Source organism: Populus trichocarpa, chromosome 1 (genome assembly GCF_000002775.5).
Source record: "Populus trichocarpa isolate Nisqually-1 chromosome 1, P.trichocarpa_v4.1, whole genome shotgun sequence".
Lineage (NCBI taxonomy): Eukaryota > Viridiplantae > Streptophyta > Magnoliopsida > Malpighiales > Salicaceae > Populus > Populus trichocarpa.
Genome location: NC_037285.2, coordinates 38,595,189 through 38,610,147, shown reverse-complemented (window position 1 = coordinate 38,610,147; position 14,959 = coordinate 38,595,189). Strand labels below are relative to the sequence as shown.

General features: G+C 34.4%; 1 protein-coding gene and 2 pseudogenes across 3 annotated transcripts in view; 2 read left to right on the top strand and 1 right to left on the bottom strand.

Annotated features, from left to right (window-relative positions):
• The window catches only part of LOC127905736 (uncharacterized), a 35,659-nt gene extending 28,824 nt beyond the window's left edge, over positions 1-6,835 (bottom strand). For 2 of the 3 annotated variants that reach the window (XM_052455564.1, XM_052455566.1), the window contains exon 1: positions 2,627-6,835. In XM_052455564.1, the coding sequence (XP_052311524.1) occupies positions 2,627-6,835 (4,209 nt within the window). The remainder of the gene's footprint in view (positions 1-2,626) is intronic. The other variant, XM_052455567.1, reaches the window with a different exon arrangement.
• LOC127904933 (small nucleolar RNA R71) lies at positions 6,252-6,362 on the top strand (annotated as a pseudogene).
• A 5,578-nt stretch (positions 6,836-12,413) lies between the features above and the next one.
• On the top strand, positions 12,414-12,524 carry LOC127904932 (small nucleolar RNA R71; annotated as a pseudogene).
• Positions 12,525-14,959: the final 2,435 nt, after the last annotated feature.

The following is a 14,959-nucleotide window of genomic DNA, read 5'->3' as shown; positions in this document are numbered from 1 at the left end:
CAAGAAAAGACAGTAAAGTATTATAAAAACCATTAACATTTAGCAAACCTATAGGTTTCTGGTGAATGTTCAGCTGAGCCCAAGATGAAATATGAAATATCTCTTCTAAAGTTCCCAAACCACCTGGTAAAGCAATAAAGGCATCAGCATGGTTAAACATTACAGATAGTCGTTCAGACATTGTGGAGACCTGTAGTTCCTCTCCGACTGTTTTTCCAATGATGTCCCCTTCGGCTAAAGCTTTGGGGATGACCCCCAAAACTTGACTGCCTCCTAAAAATGCAGCTATTGAAACACTCCCCATTAACCCAAGGCTACCTCCCCCATACACTAAATGAATCTTTCTCTCAGCTAGTACCCGACCAAGATGATTTGCTGATTCTAAAAACTCTTTTTCTTTCCCAGGATTGGATCCACAAAAAACACAAATAGTTTTTATTTTAGGAACAGAGGAACTGGCCATTTCTACACACTTCTATATCTATTAAATGAATGGGTAGAGTAGAAATGATGGGAAGGAAGAGAAGATTTTATAGATGAGAAATTGAAAATGCAATCATACCACCTATATGTAGGCTAGCTGGAGTCTCACTCTCTCTCTCTCTCTCTTTGTTTATTTTTATTTATTTATTTATTTATTTATTTATTTTTGAAAAAGCATGTGTATGTACAAGCAGCTATGATTGTGGCTCACATCTTCCCTTGGTTTTACGTCCAAGAACGGCTTAAACGCCCTCTATGGGTCGGGGATAGGCTTCCCATCCAGTTTTCTTAAAAACTGACAAACAGGGTCTTTTTTAGTCAGATTCCCAAGACTAAGTCGATCATGTTCTTTATGAAAATGAGGCCATAAATCATGAATTGCACGATGCACATCTCCACTAGGATGCGTCTCAAGAGTTAATAGAAGATTATCTAAAGACTCCTTACTCAGGCCATCCTTAATGAATTGTATTTTATCTTCACGGTTTATAGATACCATTCCTAAAGAACGACATTTTGCATTACAAGTCCATCTGGCACATCGGTGACAGACTTTCAGTCGTTTTGCACGACGTTTCTTTGCAAAAGTGCTTTTACCTGTTCCAGGCATGTATGAAATAAAAGTATTGGAAGACTCACCTGACAATCGGACCTTTGCTTCAATCAGCCATCGAATATCTTCAGGAATTCCATGGTTCATTAACAACCTCAATCTTTCACACCTAGCACGGTAAATTTTTGTAATCGCATTCTGAGGCAGGGCGGGAAAATACTTTTTCAATTTTTCAAGAGTGGTGTCCATTTTTCAAAAGAGAAGTGGATGAGAGATGCAAAGAAAAGAGAAGGAACAAGAAATTGAACAAATATATACACAGATATCAGTTATCATGGGAAACTGAAAGAACCGACTTAAGAGTCACGGAGTACCGTTATCCGCCATTTGACCGGGGTTGGAGAAAGACTAGCAAAACAAGAGTCACATAAAAAGAAACACAAAAACAATGTGAGAAAAATAATATAATCAACCTTTATATACAGGATCATTCAAACCAATGGATTCAATTTCACTAGGAAAATTATCAAAGTAAGCTTTCAAACGATGTCCATTTACCTTAAAAACATTGCCATTCTTTGGATTCTCAATATCAAAGGCCCCATAATGATACACATGTTTCACAATAAATGGACCGCTCCATCTTGATCTTAGCTTTCCAGGAAATAAATGGAGTCGAGAATTATAAAGCAAAACTTTTTGACCAACATCAAATGTTTTTCTCAAGATTCTCTTATCATGAAACTCTTTGATTCTTGCTTTATGAATTTTTGAATTTTCATATGCATCATTTCTTATTTCCTCAAGCTCATTTATTTGCAACTTACGCAGATGGCTACCATCATCCAGGTTTGAATTGAAAGCTTTAATAGCCCAATAAGCTTTGTGTTCAAGTTCCACAGGCAAATGACAAGGTTTTCCATAAACCAACCTATAAGGTGACATACCTAATGATGTTTTAAAAGCAGTGCGATAAGCCCAAAGTGCATCATTAAGTCTTAAAGACCAGTCCTTCCGATTAGGGTTCACTGTTTTTTCCAAGATTTGTTTGATCTCCCTATTAGCAAGTTCTACTTGTCCATTTGTCTGAGGGTGATAAGGGGTGGCAACTTTGTGTGTGATTCCATATTTCTTCATTAAAGACTCAAATGGCTTGTTACAGAAATGTGTTCCACCATCACTTATCATGACCCGAGGGATTCCAAATCGACTCAAAATATTTTCTTTCAAAAACTTGATCACTGTTTTATGATCGTTGTTACGACTTGGAATTGCCTCTATCCATTTTGAAACATAGTCTACTGCGACTAATATGTACACAAAACCAAATGATGGAGGAAATGGACCCATAAAATCTATACCCCAACAGTCAAAGATTTCAATGACAAGAATAGTATTTAAAGGCATCATGTGACGTCTTGAAATAGATCCTAGCTTTTGACAATTTTCACAAGTTTTGCAGAATGCATGCGTGTCTTTGAACATGGTGGGCCAATAAAATCCACATTGTAAGATTTTTGCAGTTGTCTTTCTTGATGAGAAATGACCCCCACATGCCTCAGAATGACAAAATTTAATCACACTACTTACCTCATTGTCGGGAATGCATCTTCGAAATATTTGATCAGGACAATATTTGAACAAGTAAGGGTCATCCCAATAAAAGTTCTTCACTTCGTTCAAGAACTTTCTTTTGTCTTGGGTACTCCAATGAGCTGGCAAATGTCCTGAAACAAGAAAATTAACTATATTAGCAAACCAAGGCATCGTAGAGACAGAAAGTAAAGATTCATCAGGAAAGTAGTCATTGATTGGTGTGATGTCAGATCTCGAATCAGTTGTCAATCTTGACAAATGATCCGCGACAACATTTTCGGTGCCTTTCTTATCCTTGATTGTGATATCGAATTTTTGAAGTAACAAAATCCACCGCACCAATCTAGCCTTAGAATCCTTCTTAGAAAGAAGATATTTCAACGCTGCATGATCGCTAAAAATAATAACAGGTGAGCCAACAAGATAAGATCTGAATTTTTCACATGCAAATACTACTGCAAGTAATTCCTTTTCAGTGGTGGTGTAATTCATTTGAGCACTATTTAAAGTTTTACTTGCATAGTAAATCACATAGGGTTTCTTATCTTTTCTTTGTCCTAAAACAGCACCCACGGCATAATCACTAGCATCACACATTATTTCAAAAGGTAATGACCAATCAGGAGGTTGAATGACAGGAGCAGAAGTAAGCAAGTTTTTAAGTTTAACAAAGGCTTCTTCACAATGTTCAGTCCATTCAAAAACATTATCCTTTGTTAGAAGGTTACACAATGGCTTAGATATTACACTAAAATCTTTGATGAACCTTCTATAAAAACCAGCATGTCCTAAGAATGATCTAACGTTTTTAACAGATTTTGGTGTTGGCAAGTTAGCAATTAACTCGATTTTAGATTTGTCAACCTCAATTCCTATTGATGAAACAATGTGACCAAGTACAATGTCGTTTGTTACCATAAAATGACATTTTTCCCAATTTAGCACAAGATTCTTCTCTTCACACCTGTTCAAAACCTTTTCCAAGTTAGTTAAACAATCATCAAATGAATCACCAAAAACAGAAAAATCATCCATAAAAATCTCAAGAAAACGTTCAACCATATCACTGAATATGCTAAGCATGCATCTTTGAAACGTGGCTGGTGCATTACATAATCCAAAAGGCATCCTTCGGTATGCAAATGTACCAAATGGACATGTGAAAGTAGTTTTCTCTTGATCTTCAAATGCAATTTCAATTTGGTTATAACCTGAATAGCCATCTAGAAAACAATAAAATTCATGACCTGCAACTCTTTCTAGAATTTGATCCATGAAAGGTAAAGGAAAATGATCTTTTCTAGTCATTGAATTAAGTTTTCTATAGTCAATGCACATGCGCCAACCAGTAATAGTCCTAGTTGGAATTAACTCATTCTTCTCATTTGTTATCACAGTAACTCCAGACTTTTTAGGTACAACTTGGGTAGGACTTACCCATTTGCTGTCAGAAATAGGATAAATGATTCCATTATCTAGAAGCTTAATGACTTCATTTCTCACTACTTCTTTCATATTAGGATTAAGCCTTCGTTGCATTTCTCTAGAGGGTTTAGCATTTTCCTCTAAATAAATCTTGTGTGTGCAAATCAAAGGACTAATTCCTTTTATGTCAGCTATGGTCCATCCTAATGCATTTTTGTGCATTTTCAGAGTTTGTAATAACTTACCTTCTTGATGAACATTAAGTTTGGAAGAAATTATTACCGGAAAAGTTTCATTTTCTCCCAAAAATGAGTATTTGAGATTAAATGGTAATGGCTTCAAATCGGGTTTTGGTGGTTGAACACTTGAAGGTATGGACTCAATTGATCGTGGTGGCAATTCCTCAATTTTTAGTCTCCAACTATTTGCCTTTGATTCTTCCTGAAAATAAACCATTTGCAAATCATCAGATTCATTAAACTCAGTTTCACTGGAAGTGTTTTCAAATTGATCACAAATTAATTTTTCAATAAAATCTACTTCCTGTAAATCATTATCATCTCCAGGTTGCTTGCAAATGTTAAAAACATTCATCTCCAATGTCATGTTTCCAAAAGATAACTTCATCACTCCATTCCTACAATTAATCAATGCATTAGAAGTTGCAAGAAATGGACGTCCTAAAATAACAGGAATTGAATTGCATGCTTCAATAGGTTGTGTATCCAAGACAATAAAATCCACAGGAAAGATGAATTTATCAACTTGTACTAACACATCTTCAATTATTCCTCTAGGCACTTTTACAGATCTATCGGCAAGTAAAAGAGTTACAGAAGTAGGTTTTAACTCACCTAGATTGAGACTTTGAAAAACCGAATATGGAAGTAAATTCACACTAGCTCCAAGATCAAGTAAAGCTCTATCAATTTTATGTTCTCCAATAAAGCAAGAAATTGTAGGACAACCAGGGTCTTTATATTTCAAAGCATTATCATTCTGAAGAATGGCACTTACTTGTTCGGCTAAAAAGGCTTTCTTTTTCACATTCAGTTTTCTCTTCACAATGCACAGATCTTTCAAAAATTTAGCATAAGACGGTACCTGTTTAATAGCATCTAACAAAGGTATATTGATCCTTACCTGTTTGAAAGTTTCAAAGATTTCAGAATTATGATTGACTTTCCTTTGTTTGGTCATGGCATGAGGAAATGGAAGTGCTGGTGGGGAATCGGTCTCCTCCTTGCAGTGTTCAGGTTCAACCCTTTCCTTACCCTCAGAGACTAACTCATCTTCTTTCTCACAAGGTTCAAGAACGGGTTTTTCAATAACCTTACCACTGCGGAGAGTTGTGACTGATTTGACTTGATCCATATGTTGGCTTCCGGAACCACTTGCACTTGAATTGTATTGCCCTTTGGGATTTTGCTGGGGTTGAGATGGAAACTTACCTTTCTCCTGAAAACTAAGAGCAGATGTGAACTTTGCAAGAGTATCTTTTAGATCTGTCATGGTTTGAGCATTTTGAGAGTTGATTGTCTCTTGCTTTTCAATGAATGCATGCAGTGTTTCCTCAAGATTTCTTCTAGGAGGGGGAATATAAGGAGGTGCATATCCATGAGAATTTTGAAAATTATGTTGTGCTTGAAATGGTGGCTGTGAAGTTTGTGCATTATTGTTACCACTCTTCCAACTGAAATTTGGATGATTTCTCCAACCAGGGTTGTACGTTTGCGAGTATGGGTTATGACTTGGCCTTTGGAAACTATTTAAAGCATTGGATTGTTCATGGAGACACTCCTTAAAAGAAGGCAAAGTTGGACAATCATTGGTTGAGTGTTCATTAGTTTCACAAATTTGACACAGAATTTCTTGAACAGATTTTATTTGACCACTCTTTTTTAATTCTAGTGCCTCAACTTTTCTAGCTAAAGATGCAAATTTGGCTTGGAGGTCATGATCTTCCCTAAGGTTGTACATGCCTCCATTAGATGTATGAGGTTGAGTTTTACCTGGTGCCTCACACGTACCTGTGGTGTCCCAATTTTGAGCATTTTCAGCTAGCAAGTCTAGGTACTCCATTGCTTCATCAGGGTCTTTATCTTCAAAAGTTCCATTGCACATCAATTCCACCATTTGTCTATCTTTAGGTGTTAACCCTTCATAAAATTGTGAGACCAATCTCCATGTTTCAAAACCATGATGAGGACAGGTATTAAGCAAGTCTTTATATCTATCCCAACACTTGTAAAATGTTTCTCCTGGTTTTTGAGTGAAAGTGGTGATTTGTCTTTTGAAAGAGTTTGTTCTGTGAGATGGAAAAAACTTCTTTAAAAATTGTTGTTGCATTTCATCCCAAGCACGAATGGATCCTGACCTAATATTTTGTAGCCATGTTTTAGCTTTATCTTTTAATGAAAAAGGAAAAAGCTTTAATCTGATGGTGTTCATGCTACAATTTAAGTCATTATAGGTGTTACAAACTTCTTCAAATTCTCTTAAATGCAAATATGGATTTTCTAATTCTAAGCCATGAAAAGTGGGTAAAAGTTGAATAATACCTGGCTTAAAATTAAAATGAGAAGCATCAGGAGGAAAAACTATACATGATGGTGCACTTGTTCTTGTTGGATTCATGTGATCTCTAAGTGTTCTCACATGATTATTCTCATTATTCTCATTATGAATTGACTGGTTATCTTCTTCGGCCATGTTTTGTAAAGAAAATGAGGATTTCCTAGAAAGTCTACCACTTAATGTACGTGTCCAAACTCTCATGCAAGTGCAAAAGAAAAGAAAAGAAAAATAAAAAGAAAAAGAAAAGGAACAAAATTAGAAAAACAAATAAAAGTAAAAAACAAAAGAAAATAAAAGAAATATAAAATTGATACAATACTTACCTCCCCGGCAACGGCGCCAAAAACTTGACACGACCAAAAGATTGATGTCTTCTCCCAAGTGCAGGAGTGTCGAAGTAATAAATAACCCGGCAAGACCGGGGTCGAACCACAGAGAGGTTAATTGTATAAATTATAAATAACAATGCAACAACAACAACAACAATAATAATAACAATAATAATAATAATAGTAATAATAATAATAATAATAATAATACTCAGTACGTGGCGTTGTTATACCTGAGAATGATCTAAAAGATCGGGTCACAGGTTTCCAGCCTATATACTGATTTTATGAAAAGATCAAAGAGATATATTATATAATATAAACAGATTTCTGATGTGAATGAATAAGGCAAGACCAACAATGTCAGGATCCTTGATCAAACACAGAGCATACTTAACGTACATAACATATAACAAGAATGTAAATAATAATAATAATAATAATAATAATAATAATAGTAATAATAATATTAATAGTAGTAGTAGTAGTAGTAGTAGTAGTAGTAATAATAATAAAAAGAAGAAGAGGAAGAAATTAATGAGAACTTTGAGATGGGAGATTAATGTAAGGATTAAACAATGATAAAAACAAATGTCAAGGTTAGAGAATTCACTAATGGTATTTCAAATAAATATAATATAAACTATTTTTATTACTCAACTAGAAACCACACACAAAGGAGGTTCTAATCGGATGATTTATCATTAATGGCTCATTATAAAGTATTAACATGATCATATTAATTATCTTGTCTAAGTAACACCATACTTATAAATATCATCAGGCATTCATGTTGCTAGCTTATGTTAACAACAAATCAAGTTCCTATCATAACAACGATGTCGGCCGAAAACTATGAAGGATCAAGCATTTGATGTACCAAGTGTTATACAACACAAATCTAGATTAACCATTTAACAAGCAAGGTATTAAGGATTATTAAGATAAAAAGATAAGACATGCTAATAACAATTTTTCTTGAATATAAACATTAAAGTCCATGTTGAGTTTATATTATACATATTCTAACACCATTAGTAAAACCTTTTCACCTTGACATAATTAACTTAGCTAAACATAATGAAGAAGAAAAACATAAATAAACAACATAAGAACATAAACATGATATAAGTTAACTAATTATAGGAAAGGAAATGAAAAAGCATAAACAAGAGATTAATATAACATGAAAGAAAACTTGAACATTACAAAGATATAAAGAAAGAAAACAAGAACATGATCTTGATTTGAAAACCAAGATGACTAAATACATGGCAAATGCCTCCTTTTATAGGCTAAGATGTGGAACTATTGCTTGGTGGACTAAGAAAATAGTTGGTGGCCAACCATTGATTTGGTGGCTGGTTTTTGACATTATTGGCTGCTGGTTCTTGAAATTGTTGGCAGATTTTTGATATTGTTGGCTGGCCAAAACGTCATTGCTAACATCAGAATTTGAGCCCTTTGTTCCATGAAAGCTGTGGGCAATTGTCTCAGCTTTCCAACAAAAAAAACCAGAGCTCATTTGGACTTCTAGAACTCAAGATATGAGCTGAAAACCGAACAGTGTTTGAGCTGCAGGACAGGTTCCGACTTCTCCGTTGTTGCTAATATTGGAACTTGAAAATGGCAGAATTGAGTTTTGGACCCTTCATGAAAGTTTTAGGTCTATGTCTTATCTTTCCATCCATATAAAGTGGACCTAAATCCGAGTTCTACAACTCCAGTTATGATCAAATAACCGAATAGTGTTCCAGTTTGGAATTGAACCAGCATCTCTTCTCTTAGCCTAATCCTCTTTTTGTCTCTTCACTTTCAATTGTTAATCACAGCAATCAATCCTTTGAATTGTGAGATATACCTGCATTCAAAACAAGCATTTATCATAAATTAAAGATATATTATATTATTAGACTTGTTATTATAAAACATGCTTTAGTTAGGGAATTTAACGATACTTTAGTGCAATACGATGATATAAAGCCTTAATGAGAATGCACTTTTAAGTACTAATCACACCCCCCAACCAGCTTATTACTAGTCCCTAGTAATCAAAGCGTTAAAATACAAAAACAATTTGCAAGTTCCACAAAGCAAGGTATTCATCATTTAACTTCCATTAATCTATCCAAATAAACAAACTCTCATTAAATTTATATATCTGCTTCATACTTCTTAAACAAGATATTAATAAACCTTCTTTTTGTGCTCAGTAAATCAAAACATAGCTATGGAGCTTTTCATGGAAGAAAACAAAATTTTTGTTCCAATGTTTAAGGTTAACTTCCTTGGGTTGGGATTATTATCTCTTTTGTTTTTTTTTTTTTTTTTTTTGAAAGCAAGAATTTATAATACAATGTATCTTGAACCCATGTAACGAGCTTTTAGCTAATGACTCCCAGACCAGTTGGTCTTAGGGCATCAGGTGTTGAGACACCCCTACGAGCTTAGTAACTCGGGTTGCAGATACTGACACGTAGATAGTGCAATGTTTGATTCCCTTAAGCTTTTCTCCTTAACCCATGTAACAAGCACTAGGCCAATAGCTCCCAAGTCAGTTGACTTTAGGGTACTAGGTGTTAAAACACCCCTTCGGGCTTAATTGCTTAAGTCAAGGAGGCTACGAAACCAAACTTATCTACTTTTTTATTTATTTATTTGTTTTTTTTTTTGTTTTTTTTTTGTTTATATATATATACTGTCCCTTTCCCTTAGTTGTTACCTTTAACAAAAGAACATAAATAATGTAATAATCCAATATGCAACCCACAATCATATGTTAAAGTGTGTGTGTGAAAATGAAGGTTTAAGAATACTTGTTAAATAAGTATATGAGCAGAATTAAGTGATAACAATGCGAGAGTTTGTAAATCTGAATATTTCAAGAAGTATTATAATAGACCTTGTTAAGAATGTTTACTAAGATGCGTCTCAAGAGTCACTAAAGTTCATCCTTTACTCTGCCATCCTAGTAACAACAGGTTTGCAAATGGTTGTAATAATAGAAAACACAGTTAGTTAATAATTTTTTTTTTTTTTTTTGTAATATCAACTAGTAATATCAACTACTACCCTCTCCCACCAACCAAAACGAGACATTGTCCTCAATGTTGTAAGGTAGAAAGATAGAGTATAGAAGACATCACCTGAAACAGCGACTACTGACAAACCTGAAACACACTTAAACAAATACAAGAAACAACAAAACACAAATAATATACCATTAATAAAACCAAAAGACACAATATTTCACAAACTAAGGCTCAAATCCAATCTAAGCTTTTTACGGCGTTCCGTGATTGACCAATTAAGTCGACTCATAGAGGAATCAACTACAGGGATGAAAGATTGAAGTTCATCAATCAATTGTTCAGCAGTAGCAGCAGAGATGAGGATTTGTCGCGCTGAAAATGTTAGAAATTGTTGTTCCACAGCATGATCAAGAAAAGACAGTAAAGTATTATAAAAACCATTAACATTTAGCAAACCTATAGGTTTCTGGTGAATGTTCAGCTGAGCCCAAGATGAAATATGAAATATCTCTTCTAAAGTTCCCAAACCACCTGGTAAAGCAATAAAGGCATCAGCATGGTTAAACATTACAGATAGTCGTTCAGACATTGTGGAGACCTGTAGTTCCTCTCCGACTGTTTTTCCAATGATGTCCCCTTCGGCTAAAGCTTTGGGGATGACCCCCAAAACTTGACTGCCTCCTAAAAATGCAGCTATTGAAACACTCCCCATTAACCCAAGGCTACCTCCCCCATACACTAAATGAATCTTTCTCTCAGCTAGTACCCGACCAAGATGATTTGCTGATTCTAAAAACTCTTTTTCTTTCCCAGGATTGGATCCACAAAAAACACAAATAGTTTTTATTTTAGGAACAGAGGAACTGGCCATTTCTACACACTTCTATATCTATTAAATGAATGGGTAGAGTAGAAATGATGGGAAGGAAGAGAAGATTTTATAGATGAGAAATTGAAAATGCAATCATACCACCTATATGTAGGCTAGCTGGAGTCTCACTTTCTCTCTCTCTCTCTGTTTTTTTTTTGTTTTTTTTTTTTTTTGAAAAAGCATGTGTATGTACAAGCAGCTGTGATTGTGGCTCACATCTTCCCTTGGTTTTACGTCCAAGAACGGCTTAAACGCCCTCTATGGGTCGGGGATAGGCTTCCCATCCAGTTTTCTTAAAAACTGACAAACAGGGTCTTTTTTAGTCAGATTCCCAAGACTAAGTCGATCATGTTCTTTATGAAAATGAGGCCATAAATCATGAATTGCACGATGCATATCTCCACTATGATGAGACTTAAGAGTCAATAGAAGATTAACTAAAGACTCTCGATGCTTTGAAATAAATCCCACATTTTGACATTTTTCACAAGTTTTGCAGAATGCATGTGAGTTTTTGAACATGGTGGGCCAATAAAATCCACTTTGTAAGATTTTTGCAGCTGTCTTCTTTGATGAGAAATGACCCCCACATGCCTCAGAATGACAAAATTTAATGACACTACTTACCTCATTGTCGGGAATGCATCTTCGAAATATTTGATCAGGACAATATTTGAACAAGTAAGGGTCATCCCAATAAAAGTTCTTCACTTCGTTCAAGAACTTTCTTTTGTCTTGGGTACTCCAATGAGCTGGCAAATGTCCTGAAACAAGAAAATTAACTATATTAGCAAACCAAGGCATCGGACTACGAGAAAGTAAGGATTGACCAGGAAAGTATTTCTCAATTAGTGTGATGTCAGATGTCGAATCTATTGTCAATTTTGACAAATGATCCGCGACAACATTTTCGGTGCCTTTTTCATCCTCGATTTCTTCCAGGAGGGGGAACACAAGGAGATGCATACCCATGAGAACTTTGAAAATTATGATGTGCTTGAAATGGTGGTTGTGAAGTTTGTGCATTATTGTTACCACTCTTCCAATTGAAATTTGGGTGTTCTCTCCAACCAGGGTTGTACGTTTGTGAGTATGGATCATGATTTTGCCATTGAAAATTGTTTAAAGCATTGGCATGTTCATGGAAACATTCATTAAAAGAAGGCAAAGTTGGACAATCATTGGTTGAGTGTTCATTAGTTTCACAAATTTGACACACAATTTCTTGAACAGATTTTATTTGACCACTCTTTTTTAATTCTAGTGCCTCAACTTTTCTAGCTAAAGATGCAAATTTGGCTTGGAGGTCATGATCTTCCCTAAGGTTGTACATGCCTCCATTAGATGTATGAGGTTGAGTTTTACCTGGTGCCTCACACGTACCTGTGGTGTCCCAATTTTGAGCATTTTCAGCTAGCAAGTCTAGGTACTCCATTGCTTCATCAGGGTCTTTATCTTCAAAAGTTCCATTGCACATCAATTCCACCATTTGTCTATCTTTAGGTGTTAACCCTTCATAAAATTGTGAGACCAATCTCCATGTTTCAAAACCATGATGAGGACAGGTATTAAGCAAGTCTTTATATCTATCCCAACACTTGTAAAATGTTTCTCCTGGTTTTTGAGTGAAAGTGGTGATTTGTCTTTTGAAAGAGTTTGTTCTGTGAGACGGAAAAAACTTCTTTAAAAATTGTTGTTGCATTTCATCCCAAGCACGAATGGATCCTGACCTAATATTTTGTAGCCATGTTTTAGCTTTATCTTTTAATGAAAAAGGAAAAAGCTTTAATCTGATGGTGTTCATGCTACAATTTAAGTCATTATAGGTGTTACAAACTTCTTCAAATTCTCTTAAATGCAAATATGGATTTTCTAATTCTAAGCCATGAAAAGTGGGTAAAAGTTGAATAATACCTGGCTTAAAATTAAAATGAGATGCATCAGGAGGAAAAACTATACATGATGGTGCACTTGTTCTTGTTGGATTCATGTGATCTCTAAGTGTTCTCACATGATTATTCTCATTATTCTCATTATGAATTGACTGGTTATCTTCTTCGGCCATGTTTTGTAAAGAAAATGAGGATTTCCTAGAAAGTCTACCACTTAATGTACGTGTCCAAACTCTCATGCAAGTGCAAAAGAAAAGAAAAGAAAAATAAAAAGAAAAAGAAAAGGAACAAAATTAGAAAAACAAATAAAAGTAAAAAACAAAAGAAAATAAAAGAAATATAAAATTGATACAATACTTACCTCCCCGGCAACGGCGCCAAAAACTTGACACGACCAAAAGATTGATGTCTTCTCCCAAGTGCAGGAGTGTCGAAGTAATAAATAACCCGGCAAGACCGGGGTCGAACCACAGAGAGGTTAATTGTATAAATTATAAATAACAATGCAACAACAACAACAACAACAATAATAACAATAATAGTAATAATAGTAATAATAATAATAATAATAATAATACTCAGTACGTGGCGTTGTTATACCTGAGAATGATCTAAAAGATCGGGTCACAGGTTTCCAGCCTATATACTGATTTTATGAAAAGATCAAAGAGATATATTATATAATATAAACAGATTTCTGATGTGAATGAATAAGGCAAGACCAACAATGTCAGGATCCTTGATCAAACACAGAGCATACTTAACGTACATAACATATAACAAGAATGTAAATAATAATAATAATAATAATAATAATAATAATAGTAATAATAATATTAATAGTAGTAGTAGTAGTAGTAGTAGTAGTAATAATAATAATAAAAAGAAGAAGAGGAAGAAATTAATGAGAACTTTGAGATGGGAGATTAATGTAAGGATTAAACAATGATAAAAACAAATGTCAAGGTTAGAGAATTCACTAATGGTATTTCAAATAAATATAATATAAACTATTTTTATTACTCAACTAGAAACCACACACAAAGGAGGTTCTAATCGGATGATTTATCATTAATGGCTCATTATAAAGTATTAACATGATCATATTAATTATCTTGTCTAAGTAACACCATACTTATAAATATCATCAGGCATTCATGTTGCTAGCTTATGTTAACAACAAATCAAGTTCCTATCATAACAACGATGTCGGCCGAAAACTATGAAGGATCAAGCATTTGATGTACCAAGTGTTATACAACACAAATCTAGATTAACCATTTAACAAGCAAGGTATTAAGGATTATTAAGATAAAAAGATAAGACATGCTAATAACAATTTTTCTTGAATATAAACATTAAAGTCCATGTTGAGTTTATATTATACATATTCTAACACCATTAGTAAAACCTTTTTACCTTGACATAATTAACTTAGCTAAACATAATGAAGAAGAAAAACATAAATAAACAACATAAGAACATAAACATGATATAAGTTAACTAATTATAGGAAAGGAAATGAAAAAGCATAAACAAGAGATTAATATAACATGAAATAAAACTTGAACATTACAAAGATATAAAGAGAGAAAACAAGAACATGATTTTGATCTGAAAAATAATATATCTAAATACATGGCAAATGCCTCCTTTTATAGGCTAAGATTCAGAACTATTGATTGGTGGACTAAGAAAATAGTTGGTGGCCAACCATTGATTTGGTGGCTGGTTTTTGACATTATTGGCTGCTGGTTCTTGAAATTGTTGGCAGATTTTTGATATTGTTGGCTGGCCAAAACGTCATTGCTAACATCAGAATTTGAGCCCTTTGTTCCATGAAAGCTGTGGGCAATTGTCTCAGCTTTCCAACAAAAAAAACCAGAGCTCATTTGGACTTCTAGAACTCAAGATATGAGCTGAAAACCGAACAGTGTTTGAGCTGCAGGACAGGTTCCGACTTCTCCGTTGTTGCTAATATTTGAACTTGAAAATGGCAGAATTGAGTTTTGGACCCTTCATGAACGTTTTAGGTCTATGTCTTATCTTTCCATCCATATAAAGTGGACCTAAATCCGAGTTCTACAACTCCAGTTATGATCAAATAACCGAATAGTGTTCCAGTTTGGAATTGAACCAGCATCTCTTCTCTTAGCCTAGTCCTCTTTTTGTCTCTTCACTTTCAATTGTTAATCACAGCA